The sequence below is a fragment of the Nanorana parkeri genome, unplaced genomic scaffold (genome assembly GCF_000935625.1).
Source record: "Nanorana parkeri isolate BGI_ZX_2015 unplaced genomic scaffold, ASM93562v1 scaffold1343, whole genome shotgun sequence".
NCBI classification, from domain to species: Eukaryota; Metazoa; Chordata; class Amphibia; order Anura; family Dicroglossidae; genus Nanorana; species Nanorana parkeri.
Genome location: NW_017307611.1, coordinates 25,363 through 39,439, shown reverse-complemented (window position 1 = coordinate 39,439; position 14,077 = coordinate 25,363). Strand labels below are relative to the sequence as shown.

General features: G+C 43.8%; 1 protein-coding gene across 1 annotated transcript in view; it reads left to right on the top strand.

Moving 5' to 3' along the window:
- Nucleotides 1-14,077, top strand: part of LOC108797816 (pyruvate carboxylase, mitochondrial-like) — a 433,030-nt gene that overhangs the window by 395,801 nt on the left and 23,152 nt on the right. The window contains exon 12 of the mRNA XM_018569492.1: nucleotides 10,048-10,137. Within this exon, the coding sequence (XP_018424994.1) occupies nucleotides 10,048-10,137 (90 nt within the window). The remainder of the gene's footprint in view (nucleotides 1-10,047; nucleotides 10,138-14,077) is intronic.

Below are 14,077 nucleotides of genomic sequence, written 5' to 3'. Positions count from 1 at the left end.
GGAGCAAGTGGCAACGGGAACTGCCAAAAAAGGAAACTCAGTGGGTCTTTAAAGCAAAATCACTTATTGTATTTATATATTTTTGTTTTTGTTTTTTTAATGTATTTTCTTTTGTATATTTACATTTTAATTTTTTTCAAAAATGTTTTATTAAAGTTTCAGCAATTTTTACAGTAGTAAAACATACGTCATCACTTCAGATTAGTAGTTATACAGTGCAGTGGTTGATCACATCCATAGCATTCCATCAAGAATATACACAGTGTATCGAACACAATGAACATATCATCCTCTATAAACATGCATCTGTGCAATGCCATCAAGCAGTACCCACGTTTCTCTAAGTCACACCTCCTAGGGAGGTTGTCAATCTTGGCCTACCTGCAAGGCTCCCAAGGCATTCGACACAGCATTGGTCAGGTACCATTTAGTGTAGCGGAAGGCTTGACAATTTGGTGGGTTTCCTCCACAGAGTAAGAGCTACTGATAAAATATCTCCATCTCGATAGGAAAGGTCTAGAGCGGGTATCTTTATGCATCTCTGCATCCAGTTTGTCTGTGCACAACAGCAGTTTAAGATCCTTAGTAATCTCTGTAATCGTTGGGGGCCATTGGGGAGTTCCATTGCCTCATTATACAGCGTCTCGCCGTCAGAAGGCATAGGTGGGCCCAGTCTAAGCCTTTTCGCCATGAAGGTCCCCGACTCTCTCCAGAAGGTGTAAGGAAACCAAATAAACAAAGAGCAAGATCCAAATCTGGTTGCCAGGAGAGGACGGATTTGATGTATGTGAGCGTTTGTTTCCAGAAGTGGGATATTGAGGCACAGCTCCACAAGCAATGATGTAATGTCAGTCTGAGGCACCCACACTTCGGACAAGTGGAGGTCATCGACCGCACAGAAGAAGTCGTGACCGCGACATCCGGAGGGTGGAAAAACGGGACATAGGCCCTATGAATGATCTTGAATTGGGTCTCCCTCCATGTTTCATTCGTGACTACAGATCTTATTTTATCATAGCTCCGGAGGATTATGTCCAACATATCTGGGTCAGCAAAGTCCCTTGCCAAGTCCTTAACATTTGGGGAGGAGAGAGGGGCGAGAAATAAAGTTTGGAGTCTGGGGTATGTTGTCGAGATGGAGTATGATCTATCTGATATGAGAGTGTCCAAAAATGATTTTCCTTTTGGAGAGTGTCCAAAAATCCATATTCCTTCCAGGTAGATTTAATTTGCAAGTAGTGCAGAAAATCAGTTCCAGGTATGTGGAATTGTAGAATAGTTGTCGCCAGCAAAGTAGCCCTTTGTCTTTCCATTTATGAAAAGCAGCGTAATCGGTACCTTGCGATTTCCCAAGAAAGGGCTGTAGGACGACATATACAGAGAGAGCTGTAGTGCCTTCCGGGTTTCTCGCCATGCAATGATGGTGTCTCTATAAAGAGCATTTTGTTGAATGCCTTGGGGTAGCAGGGGGATCCTACAATGGAGGATCACTTTCAAGTCCCACGGTGCTACTAGTTCCGCTTCCAGGTCTGTATTGGAATACACAGAACTATCTGATAACCAATCTAATGCATGTCTAAGCAAACAAGCAATATTATACAGTTTAATATTCGGGAAGTTAGCCCCCCCCCCTCGTTTTTTGGCAGCCACAACTTCCTGAGAGAAATCCTTGGCCGTCTAGGCTGCCTAATGAATTGCGACATCGCTTTCATAAGTCGTTTGATGTGCACACTTTTCAGCAGAAGGGGAATATTTTGCATAGGATACAGAAGTTTGGCAAAGCTAATCATTCTTATTAAGTTTATTCTCCCAAAGAGCGAGAGAGGGGGCTCCCCCACATTTCTAGTTCTCTGATTATCTTGTCCAGTAAAATGCCTTTTCAGCATCCAGAGTTATTATGGCTGAGTCTTCTAAAGGGTTGGTCTGCACCATTTCCAATGCCATCAAGACCTTGCGTAAGTTAGTTACACCAGATCGACCTTTGACAAAATCGACCTGCGTTGGCTGCACCAGGGAGGGCAGTATATCTGCCAAGCCGGTGGCTACTATCTTGGACAGGATTTTAGCTTCTACGTTTAGTAGGGCAATAGGGAATACGTTTGATATACACTTCTTTTCCAGCCGTCGGATAAGGGCCGCCCTCCCAAACTGAATTAAACAAGGAGTGGAGGGAATCTACCACCTCCAATTGCAGTAGATTGTAAAATTCGGCCGAGTAGCCATCAGGGCCTGGGGCTTTGCCCCTTCCCATATTTTTGATAACTGACAATATTTCCTCCCGTCAAATGTCTGCGTTCAGCGAGGAGAGCTTGTCTGATGACAGATTCGGAAGTCCCATCAAATCGAGAAATCGTTCCGCTGCCACGGCGTCAAACTCATCCTCGGAGTACAGAGACCTATAGAAATCTTCTAAAATCTGATTTATGTGCAATGGATCCTGTTCTAAAAGCTCCCAGGGATGTTTTAGGGATGGAATATGACTGGGGCGAAATCTCCCCTTCACTAGACGCGCCATCAATTTGCCCTCCTTGTTGCCATATTTGTGAATTGAGAGATCTAGGTGTGCAGAATGAATTGCATCCCGTCTCTGGGCCCAGAGATCAAATTGTTGTTTGGCATTCTCCCATAGTTGCCTGTTATGGGGGGTGGCGCTAGAAATAAGGGCCACCTTGGCACTCCGCAAGCGGGCACTAGCCAAGATATAGAAGCGTAGTGTATTCCTCTTGTATGCCGACGTATAGGAGATAATTCTTCCTCTCAGGTATGCCTTAGCCGCCTCCCAGAAAAGGACTGGAGTGGTAGCATGTTGTTGATTAAAGGAGACATAATCCCTCCACGATGCCACCAGGAAGTGGTGAAAGTCCTCGTTGGAATGCTGTAAACCGCCACATGTGTACATTTGAAGTGCGTGGTGCAACTTCAATTGACAAGGCAATAGGGGCGTGATCCGAGATCACCACATCGTGTATCTCCAAATCTCTCACCTTAGGAAACAGTTCAGGAGTACAAAACAAATAGTCCAAGCACGCCAGGCAGTCATGTATCAGAGAAAAATGGGTAAAGTCGGCGTCTACCGGATTAGCCAACCGCCAGATATCGTGCAAATTGAGAGCTGATGCCATAGTGGCCAAAGATGACTGCCAGGCGAACTCAGGCCCCCTTGTTTTGGGCACATTACCCAGGATCCATCTCCTGTCTTCCAACAGTGACATAGTCTCCCCTAATCAGATGAAGTGGCGCAGTAAACAGGGTCTCCCGGAATCGTATAAACCATCGATACTCGCAAAGCTCTGCGCCTACACTAACAAAACACATTCTGCAACTCCTCCTGAGTATGGAGATACCACGCATGTGAGCCTTTTTAGCAGCCTAGCCACATAGAGGGGCCCAAAGTCCAAGGAGAACCTTTGGGCTTTCAGGGGGCATAAATTATGCATCTAATTCTCTGACTACCCATTGCATTTTTGGAGGCCCTGAAGTGCCAGGAGAGTACATTTTGGAAAGCAGACACCCCCAGGTATTTAATAAGAGGCATTGTGGATTTTTTCACAATTCCTTTTTTTGGCACAAGTTTTTAGAAACTGAAGAAAGAAGAAAAAATTTATTTTTTTCGTTCTTTATGTTTCAAAAATTTGTGGCAAAAAAATTAAATAATCATAAAACTCACCATGCTTCTTATTAAATATCTTGAAGTGTCTGCTTTCCAAATTTGGGTCATTTTGTGGGTGTTTCTACTCTCCATCATTTTAGGGCCTCAAGAAATGCAATAAGCAGTCAGGGCACCAGGGTTGATACAGTTCAAATATATACTGTTGTCTGTGGACTATATAACTTTCAAACACTGTACTTAATATACTCCTATTGTTTTACCAAAGACATGTAGCAGAATATGTTTTGGCCTAAATTTATAACGAAAGATTATTTATGTGCAATGTTTCATCGCTTAACATAGGGAAAACAGGGTTTTTTTCAACATTTTTGGTAATTTTTCCTCTATATAGCTAAAAATTAAAAACCCAGTGGTGATTAAATACCACAAAAAGAAAGCTCTATCTGTCTCCAAAAAATGGTATAAAATTAATTTCCGTATGGCGTTGCATGGCTGAATAATTGTCAAAGTACAACAGTGCTGAATACTGAAAAATGGCCTGGCCAGGAAGGGGTTTTATCACCATGGTCTTCACGTGGTTAAGGTGACCAACAACCTCTGGTGAGTGAGTTATTCAGAAGATTGTTCACATGGGTAGACCCGCACTGAAGAGCACTTTATTGTAAAAACTGACTTTTTGACACAAATAAGCACGTTTTATGGGTTTTAAAAGGAAATTGTCACAAGTTTTTTATGAAGTTAGATTTGTTTATTATTCAGTTTTGTATACATATTTATACTGTTTTGAGCACTTTATAAATGCTGGTATAACCCCTTTAGCACTTTATAGTAAAGTTTGAGCGCTGTGTTTTTGGGGGTTCACTAACCTTTTTAATTGCTTTTTAATCACTTAAAAATCCTACTTAGACCCTTCTGTCTAATTATTAGGAGGAAGGTGTGACATTATGTTTACCAGAACTGACCCTGTCTTTACTGTGCTGGCAGATGTCTTTATTAGTTATAAACTAGATTTGAACAATGTCTGTCCTAAAAAAGGGTTAAAGATATCAAAGCTTGGGTAGTACAGTGTATAATACACTTTTGCTTAGTTTCTCCTTTAAATTGCACTTGCAATTTGGCACAATGCCTTGCAGTCCTACCTATTTATAAATCTGCTTAAAAAAACAACTAGAAATGTAAGAAATATTGTTAAATAATTTTTTTTTACATATGTTGCCTTTTATGTAATACATACACAAAATAGATTCAATATCTATCTATCTTCAATAATATCTATAGTTGGGAGGCCAGATGTTTAAGGACTATCCCCTTGACTGTTATTATAGCTAAAGGTTAGTCAATCCAGGCATGATCATTTTGTTGTTGTCAGAACTGCTTTTATTTCCATACAAGACACACATATATGAAATGTAACTGACTGATGAAAACACTAGAGTCCCGGCGGCAAAAGTCGCCGGGAGTCTGTTTAAACAGCCCCGATGCTGGCGACGTACACTGTACGTCGTCAGTCACGAAGGGGTTAATTTGTTTCTAAAAAATGCAAAAAAATAGGAAAGAAATTGAAAACAAGCAAATTTTTCACAGCTTTGGCAATAATAATGTGTACATAATTAGTGTAGCTAACAAAGTAATTCATAATAAATTATTTTATTTGTCTCGATTTATAGGGTATATCATATGTCTGAGATTTCAGTTTATTTTGGGAGTTATAGGTCACATAATACCAGGAGTGAAATACAATTTTAGTGTGGAACAATTATAGAATGCAATATGTTTTTCTCCTATCTTTAATAGCCTCCTCGGCACTATATTTTCTTATAATGTTTTTTATTAAACATATTTTTAAAAACTTTTTGGCCTTTTTATAACGTTTTTAATTTTTAAACTAGGGGGCACTAAGGGGTTATTTTTTTATTTACAGGTGCTTTGATACTTAGTATTTCTGAGGAGAATATAGTATTATCCTCAGAGATACTTTGTATCACTTTTGTAACACAGCCGGCTAGCTGTTAACAAAACACAGTGAGCAGCTGCCAGCTGTGACTGTTATGGCTCTGTGATCACAGCGATCAGCTCTCGCTGTGATCACAGGAGTGTGACCACCTAATCTGCTGTTGAGGGTCTACCACGGCCCCCTAGGTACCCATTAACAGCAGTTACTCAATGAGCTGCTGGTCCCGTCAAAGACTAGTGCTCATTGTACTGATTGACGGAAGTATCCCGTTACCGGTCGTTAACAAACTGAATGATCATGACGGGATAATTCCGTCATCAGTCATGGAAGTGGTTAATAATGGGGTAAAGATAACAACTGTCAGCATCTTCCAACACTTGTGGCAGCCCCCAAAATCCAGTGGCTTCCTAATTGCTTCTTTCTTACCAGCCAGCAAATGGTTCAACTAATTGTGTAGTGGCATTCCTGCCAATGTTTAACGGTATCAGTGGTCCAGTAGCAGGGACAGGGAAGATCTTCCGCAAAAAATAATACATGTAAAATTAGTACACATATATGAAAATAATAGAAATGAAAAAAGTTACAAATAATAATTTAAAGAGTAGCAACTGTGAATCTGTCACTGTGGAACCTTGATTATATGGAGGTGCTGCAGCATTAAGAACTTGGCCAAACTAGCATTCAGATATCAGATATGGGGGTGGCTCTAGTGGAGCTTGTGTGCATCTCTAGCTGGTGGCTTTCTCTTGCTTCCAACTGCAAAGTGACCCTGCTCCCTCTTGCAGCTTGACACTGCTCTCCCACCTCTGTCTCTGCTTTAGGGATGTCCTGCTCTGCCCTTTTTGGCCATCATGTGCAGTCTTACACATCATCATTCTACTGTCCACAGAAAACACCAGATGTTGCCCCTTTGAAGGATGGTGCTGCTGCATGGCAACTGTCCTCTGACTGGAGCATGACATCCTCAGAAGCAATGACAGGCTCTAACCCATTTATGCTTCGCTGTCTTTTTATCAATTTGTCACTGCCAGTCCTCTTTCTAAGAGTTGGAGAGCCATGGCTCCTCCTGCAACAAGGCAGAAATGGAGCATAGCTAGATTGAAGGTTTCTGGCAGGATAACAGGAAAATTGTAGTTCATACTTACTGCAATTTTCCTTTCCTGTCCAGCTCCATGGCAGCATATGAATGGGTTAATCCCTCCCTCCTCCCCCTAATCAGCATTAGTGATGGGCTCGGGCATGTTCGCAAGCGCCTTGTGCCGAGCCCGCCGGGAAGCTGTCAACGTGCAGGGCCAATCACAGGCACTGAGACATTTCCCAAACTCTGCAGCTGCGGACCAGGATCATGTCTCAGTGCCTGTGATTGGCCCTGCACGTTGACAGCTTCCCGGCGGGCTCGGCACGAGGCGCTTGCGACCACACCTGAGCCCATCACTAGCACAACATCCATGCCGCTAGGCAAAGTTTCATAGGTGCTGGGTGAAGGATCAGACCTTGAAAGAGAAGGTTCGGCAATGGCAGTAGGAAAAATGGAGGCCGCATACTCATCAGGCTGAGGAGAGGATAACAAGGCCTCTTGGGCAAGGTCGGAATCACTGCCAGGATAGTCACATCCTCTCTCCAGAGTCTCCTCAAGAATTGTAGCATGAGCGGAACCAGTGGGAAGGCATAAGCCGTCTGGAACATCCACTCTGCTGTTAGGGCTTCCGTCGCCACCGCTTGTGGACACGGGAACCTCGAGAAGAACTTCACGACTTTGGTGTTGGTACGGGACGCAAATAGGTCTACTTCGGGAGCAAAGCTCCATGACACTATGTCCTGAAAAACTTGATTGAGGAGACACCACTCAGTGTTGTCCAGGGGAACCGGGGACAGATAATCCGCCTGGAGATTGAGGGGACCCAGCACGTACACTGCTGATAAATGAAGAAGATGGATCTGAGCCCAGGTCATAATAGGAGAGACTTCTTCCAGTAGGGTTCGACTGCGTGTACCCCCCTGTCTTCTGATATAAGCCACTGCTAAGGTATTGTCGATCTTCATCAGAACTGACTTCCCCAGGATTAAGTGCTTGAAGGCCAACAGTGCCTGAAACTCCGCCCTCAGGTCCGGGACATTGGAGACAACTCCTGCTGCAGGAAAAGACCAGTGAATTGATAAATCGTGTGCACTGCCCTATTGCTCATAAACGTGCATAAACTTCCAAACAATGTGTACATTTTCATAAACATAAATTTTCAAACATAATAATAATCAATATGACAATATTCAATAGTAGTCCTTAGTAAATCGGTATAAAGAGCTTTTGTGCAAAATCCTCAATGTGACAATGATCCTCTGAAATAAAGTGCTCCAAACTCCCGATGTGTTAAGGTAACTGAGAACACACTCACCAGAGATCCATGACCATATAACTCAATGGTCAATAAACGTAATTGTGGTGAGTGTCTTTCATAGATGGGATATTCACTCTTCTGAATAAACAAATCCTCCTTTTCGTATTACACGGCAGGTGCCGCTCACTCAGCGAGGGGAGAAATCCAATATAAAAGAGGAATAAATGCGCCAAATGGTGAAGTATGTAAAAAAAAATCGGAATTTATTGCAACAATAAAACACACTTACAAGATAGCCAGAATTAAATCGCCTTGCAGCAAACAATCGATTCCACCTAAGCAAACTGGTACCAGAAATCCACCTGCTAGTCACCTATGGTGTAGCTTCAGTATGTGTCCTATCCTTTTCGATGCGTTTCGTCCCTTGACTTTTTCCAGGAAAGGTTCACATACTGACATATAGCTAGGGCTTCCTTATATAGCCCCAGGATGAATCACCACAATGGTTTATTGACCATTGGTCATGGATCTCTGGTGAGTGTGTTCTCAGTTACCTTAACACATCGGGAGTTTGGAGCACTTTATTTCAGAGGATCATTGTCACATTGAGGATTTTGCACAAAAGCACTTTATACCGATTTACTAAGGACTATTATTGAGTATTGTCATATTGATTATTATTATGTTTTAAAATTTATGTTCATGAAAATGTACACTTTGTTTGGAAGTTTATGAGCAGTAGCACAGTGCACACGATTTATCAATTCACTTATTTATAGCACAGCAGCTGACACTGTTTAGTGTAATCATTGGATTTACTTTAGGGGAATATTTAGGGCAGCACATTTATATATATATACGGGAAAAGACCAGTGACCTTGAGCAACCTCTCTCAGACAGACGGCACCCCAACCCCACTTGCTGGCATCCGAGGAAATGACTGTCCACGTGTACGACGGAGAAAGTGACAGCACAGTAGGTTCTGATCCATGAACCACCACCCCAGGCTGCTCCGCATTTGGGTAGTGATCCGAATGAGTTGGTGGAGATTCTCTTCCACTGCCGCAAGAACTGCTGCAAGGTGGACACTACCAATGAGAGATGCTCCAGCAGCAAGACCCGACTGTGATGTAACAGGAGGATTTTATCCAAGTAATGGAAAATACGTACTCCTTTTTCTCGCAGCAAGGTTGATCAGAGCCAGAAGGATCTTGGAGAAAACTTGCAGGGCCATTGCGAGTCCAAACGGTAGACAACAGAACTGGAAATGGAGTTTTCCTAATGAAATACGGAGGAACTTCTGAAACAAGGTTTGAATGGCAACATGAAAATAGGCGTCTTTTAAGTCTATCGAAAGCATCCAATCCCCAGGGTGGATCACTTTCAGGATAGTCTGCAAATACTCTGTCTTGAATGATGCTTCTTGATGTGTCCGTTCAGTAATGTGAGGTCAATCACCGGTCGCCAATCTCCCATCTTTTTCTGCACTAGTAAAAGCGGAGAGTAAACGCCTTTGAAGCGGTCCTGTCTTGGTACAGAAGCTACCACCACTCGAGACAGCAGATTGTCGACGTAGGAAAACAGAATTGCACATTTGGAAAGGCCCTGAGCAATTCTGGTTGGGTGAAAAATGGAGCAAGGACACCTGTGGAACTCCCATTGATGGCCCTTGAAGACAGTTTCCCTTCACCCAATGATCTGATATACTGTCCGTCCAGACCTGCCCGAACTTGGCCAATCTGGCCCCAACTGGGCAGCCCTGGACGGGCAAGCTCTCAAAAGGGCTTTTGAGATCCTTTTACTGCAATTACAACCTGCACACATTATGTGAATTCTGTCTTTGTTGCACATACTGATGCTTCCATGTCAAATCAGTTGGTTGTAGTGGATATCAAGCCAAGTCTCTGAAAATTGTGCTCATTAGCTCAAATACAAGGGAACATTTAGAACAGATGATGGGCAATTTACTGACATATATAGTATATATAAAAGTCAATAGAAATAACTAGTTAAATTGGATATATTCAATTATTACAGATTACAGTATGTAATTAGTGTATATTTTTCATTAATTACTTGTGAAATATGTGAAAAATGACTGCCAAATAACATGTGTAAATTACTAAATTTAAGCTGTCATTTTCTAGGTCATGTTATGGTGAATGGTCCAACTACACCCATTCCTGTTAAGGCAAAGCCATCTACTGTTGATCCTGTCTTGCCCCCTGTGCCAATGAGTAAGTATTGTGCACTATTTGATACCTAATCACTTCAGTTATTCAGCAGAGAAAGAATCTTGCACAAGACAGTCCAAATTTTATTTTTGCACCTGTAGCTTCTTCAGTCAAAAATCAACAATATTGCTTGAATTATCTACATCAATAGATGAGTGAATAATTAAAAGTTTGCTCAGCCAGCAGTTCCCCTGATCTAGTTCACAGGGTGCGGATTCAACTTTAAAAAAATATTGTAAAACTCTAGACAAATTTAAATTTGTATTTAACGAGGAAGAGTTGTAACTGCTGTTTTTTAATTATTGTGTGGTCTCCCTAGAGAGACTTCCCCTACCTTTCTGTCCTAGTGACAACCATGAAGTGAGGAGAATCTCCCTAACCAGGATACAGACACCAGCATAAAAACTGTCAGAGGTACTAACCCCTCCTGACGGAACCCCCATTTGAGAGATTATCCTGTATTAATGTCCACACAGGAATTAAAGAGTAATTTTTTGCAGTGCAGCCCCAGACAGCAGTGAAAACCTGACAAAGGTCAATAAATGTAAAAACACTCTAAACTGTAAAAAATAAAATGTTGAGAGTTTAGTTTTTTGTTTTTTTTTCAGAAATAAGTTTTTATTGAGTTTTGCACAAAGACAAAAGAACATGGATACAATAACAGAAACAAAGGACGTACATACAGCACATAAACCGCGGTCTCATAAATTAGATACATATCATGTCCGGGCCTTAGAGCATAGAAGGCACTCATGGTGTAGGCAATTAGGAAATCCCTGAGCTATCGCACCACTATAGTATGTGATTGGTGGAGCGCGGGGGGAACCCATAAAGGTGACCCCAGGTTGGTTGGATTGTTAGAGGGATCTGCTCGAACTCACCGCAACATCCGAAACTCCTCCATATCTAGGAACATAATCCACGGCCTCCATCTGGTCAGAAAGGTATTGGATCGGTCAGCTCTCTCTGCAATGAGCTCCTCCGATTTCATCAGGCGGCACATCTCCGTTGTCCATTCCGCAACTGATGGGATGACAGTGGAGTTCCAATGGCGAGGGATTAAGGCTCTAGCAGCAATGATAAAGAATCTAAGCAGTGATTTCTTCACCTTAGAGATAGAGCCCGGAAAGACCGATAATAGAGCCATCTCCGGCGTAATGTGCAGATCAATGGAAGTAACTCTGGAGTAGTGAGATAACTCGCCAAAAGGGCAGAAGCAGAGGGCAACTCCACCACACATGGGCCAACGTGCCCGGTCCAGCCTGGCATCTCCAGCAGTTGTCCGGGTACGTGGAGGAGATCTGGTGCATTCTGACCGGGGACCTATACCATCGGGTCAACAGTTTAAAGTTCCGTTCTTGTGCATAAGTTAACATACAGAGTTTGTGTGTAAAGCATAGACATTTGTGACGGTCATCCTCCGAGAGGACGATTCCCAACCTCTGTTCCCAAGCAGAAAAGAAGTATAGGGAATCTCCGCTGTGCGTGGTGATTAAAACTTGGTAAAGTAGCGAAACTGGGCGTTGGATTGGCAGACCAGAGGCGCACAGGTCCTCAAAAAAAGTGAGAGGCCTATAGAGAGCGCCCGACACAGACAATGCATCCACAAAATGTCGGAGTCGAAAGTAGGCCAGCCAGGAAGATCGCGGGAGCGGGTTGGGGCCAGACAGTGATGCTAGTGGCTGCAGGGCCGTTCCCAACAGGCACTGAGATACATAACAAGGTTCAGAGACCTTCCAGCACAAAAAGGTGGGAACTCCATACCCTGCCGGAAAATCCGGGTTGGCAACGATCGGGGTCATGGGGCCCCTAGGCGTAGATAAGTTATATCTGGGCATCGTGGTGTTCCATACCCGTAACACTAGGGGCGGGAAAAAGGGAAGATTCGGGGGTTAGCCGAACCCGGCTGTAGATTATAAAGGGAAGAGAAGAAGGTGTGAAATTCTTCGGCAATACGTTCAGAGCTATGGACCACTCCATGCTTAGCTGAGTTGATTTTTGGGACATATGTGCAGAGCCGTTGCCCACGAACCGAGCGAGCCAACAAACGCCCGCTTTTATCGCCATGCTCGTAGAAGATGCTGCGCACCTGATCCCTATGAGAGAGATACTTAGCTCTAACAATCTCTGGATTTCCAGTCGCACCCTGGTCAAATCCTGAAGCAGTGTGGGGGATGGAGCTTTTTTATGCACAGTTTCCAGTGAAGTAAGGTCTGACAGCAGGTTTAACTGGGTAGTCCCCCGTTCCCTTTTCAGTCGCGAGCCGTGTTTTATGAACACCCCTCGAATCGTGGCTTTAAGAGCTTCCCATTGGATAGGGGCAGGTGTGGTGTCAGCTGCATGATCAGAGAGAAAGTGGGTAAGGGTAGTTGCAACATACGATATACAGACGGGTCCAAGAGAAGATTCTCGTTCAATTTCCACGTATAAGATGGTTTACACATGCCCGGGACCTCTAAAGTGAGAAACACCGGGGAATGATCGGACCAGATTCGGGTACCAATAGCGGTAGCAGGGGCCCATGAAAGAAGATGATGTGAGATCAAAAAGAAATCAATCCTGCTATACGAGTTGTGTGGGCCAGAGTAACAAGTGTAGTCCCTATGACGGGGGTGTAAAACCCTCCATGCGTCCACGAGCTGGAGAGAGTGGAGGCGTTTCTTAAGTTTATTAAGCAACGGATACGAGATCTGTGACCTCCCCGAGGTAGTGTCCAGACTAGGGTCCAACACCAGATTGAAGTCGCCTCCCAAGATGAGGACGCCCTCCGTGAAATCTGCAAGTTTAGAGAGAATAGACCGTAACACAGGGACCTGACCCTGGTTCGGCATATACACGTTAGCCAACGTGAACGTCCTATTCTGAATGGAACATTGCACAAAAACATACCTCCCATCTGGGTCAACCCTATCAGCAAGTATCTCACACGTCAATGAGGAATGGAATCCTATCGCCACTCCCTTGGTCTTACCACAGGGGTTGGAACTGTATACCCATCTGGGGAAGTTGCGACATGTAAGGAGAGGAGCCTTAGCGAGCAGAAAATTTGTCTCCTGCAAGAAGACAATCTGATTATGGAGTTTGTGTAGATCATACAGGAGTTGCGACCGTTTCTGAGGTGAGTTCAGACCCCTAACATTCAGAGAGCATATTTTCAGGCCTTGCATCCGGAAACCGATAGCAAGGGCAGGTAATCAAAAGGACACTCCAAGCTGTCCAAAGTAAGGAAGGGGGAAAGGAAAGGGGTAAAGAATAGACAACAAGGACACACGAAATAGGGAGAGAAAGGGGACAAGGGCAATAGAAGGGAGAGAAAGAGACCAGACAAGTCGAACCACAAACAATCTAGGTAGGGACACAAAAGTCCCTAAAATACCCAAACACCTGTGTACAGGCGAGGGAAGGCCCAGGAACAATCAAAGGAGTAAATATGGTATTAAACATGTCATATATATGAAAAACCAAAACAGTAAAACAATGAACTAGGAACACATAAAAGTAAAAACATGCCAACTTCGTAGCGGCAGAAGCCAGTAATAAACTTCCATGTATAACAGACCCGAAAGGGGGAGAGATGTAATCCCACCGCTGCAACTCACCCCCTGACGTTCAGACATGTCAATAAAGGCAAATCCCAGTTAACCCCTCCCCACATTCCACATAAACATGCTGTAGAAACCAAAAACAAAAACAGTGCATTCAGATAGATCAACATATGCCCGAGGTACAGGGGTGAGAGGAGTAGTCCACAGATCTCCGGTGCTGTTCCCCCACAAGGGAGAGGGGGGGGGGAGTGTTTGGAGAGGAGGGTAGGGGAAGACGGTGGGAGAGAAGAGAAGATGGAGGAGCCAGGAAGGTAGGGAAGGAAGAGGGTGAAGGGGAGAGGGAATGTAGGGGGGGAGAGGGAAGGGGAGGGGTGGAGAGGAGGGCAGGTGGAATAGGG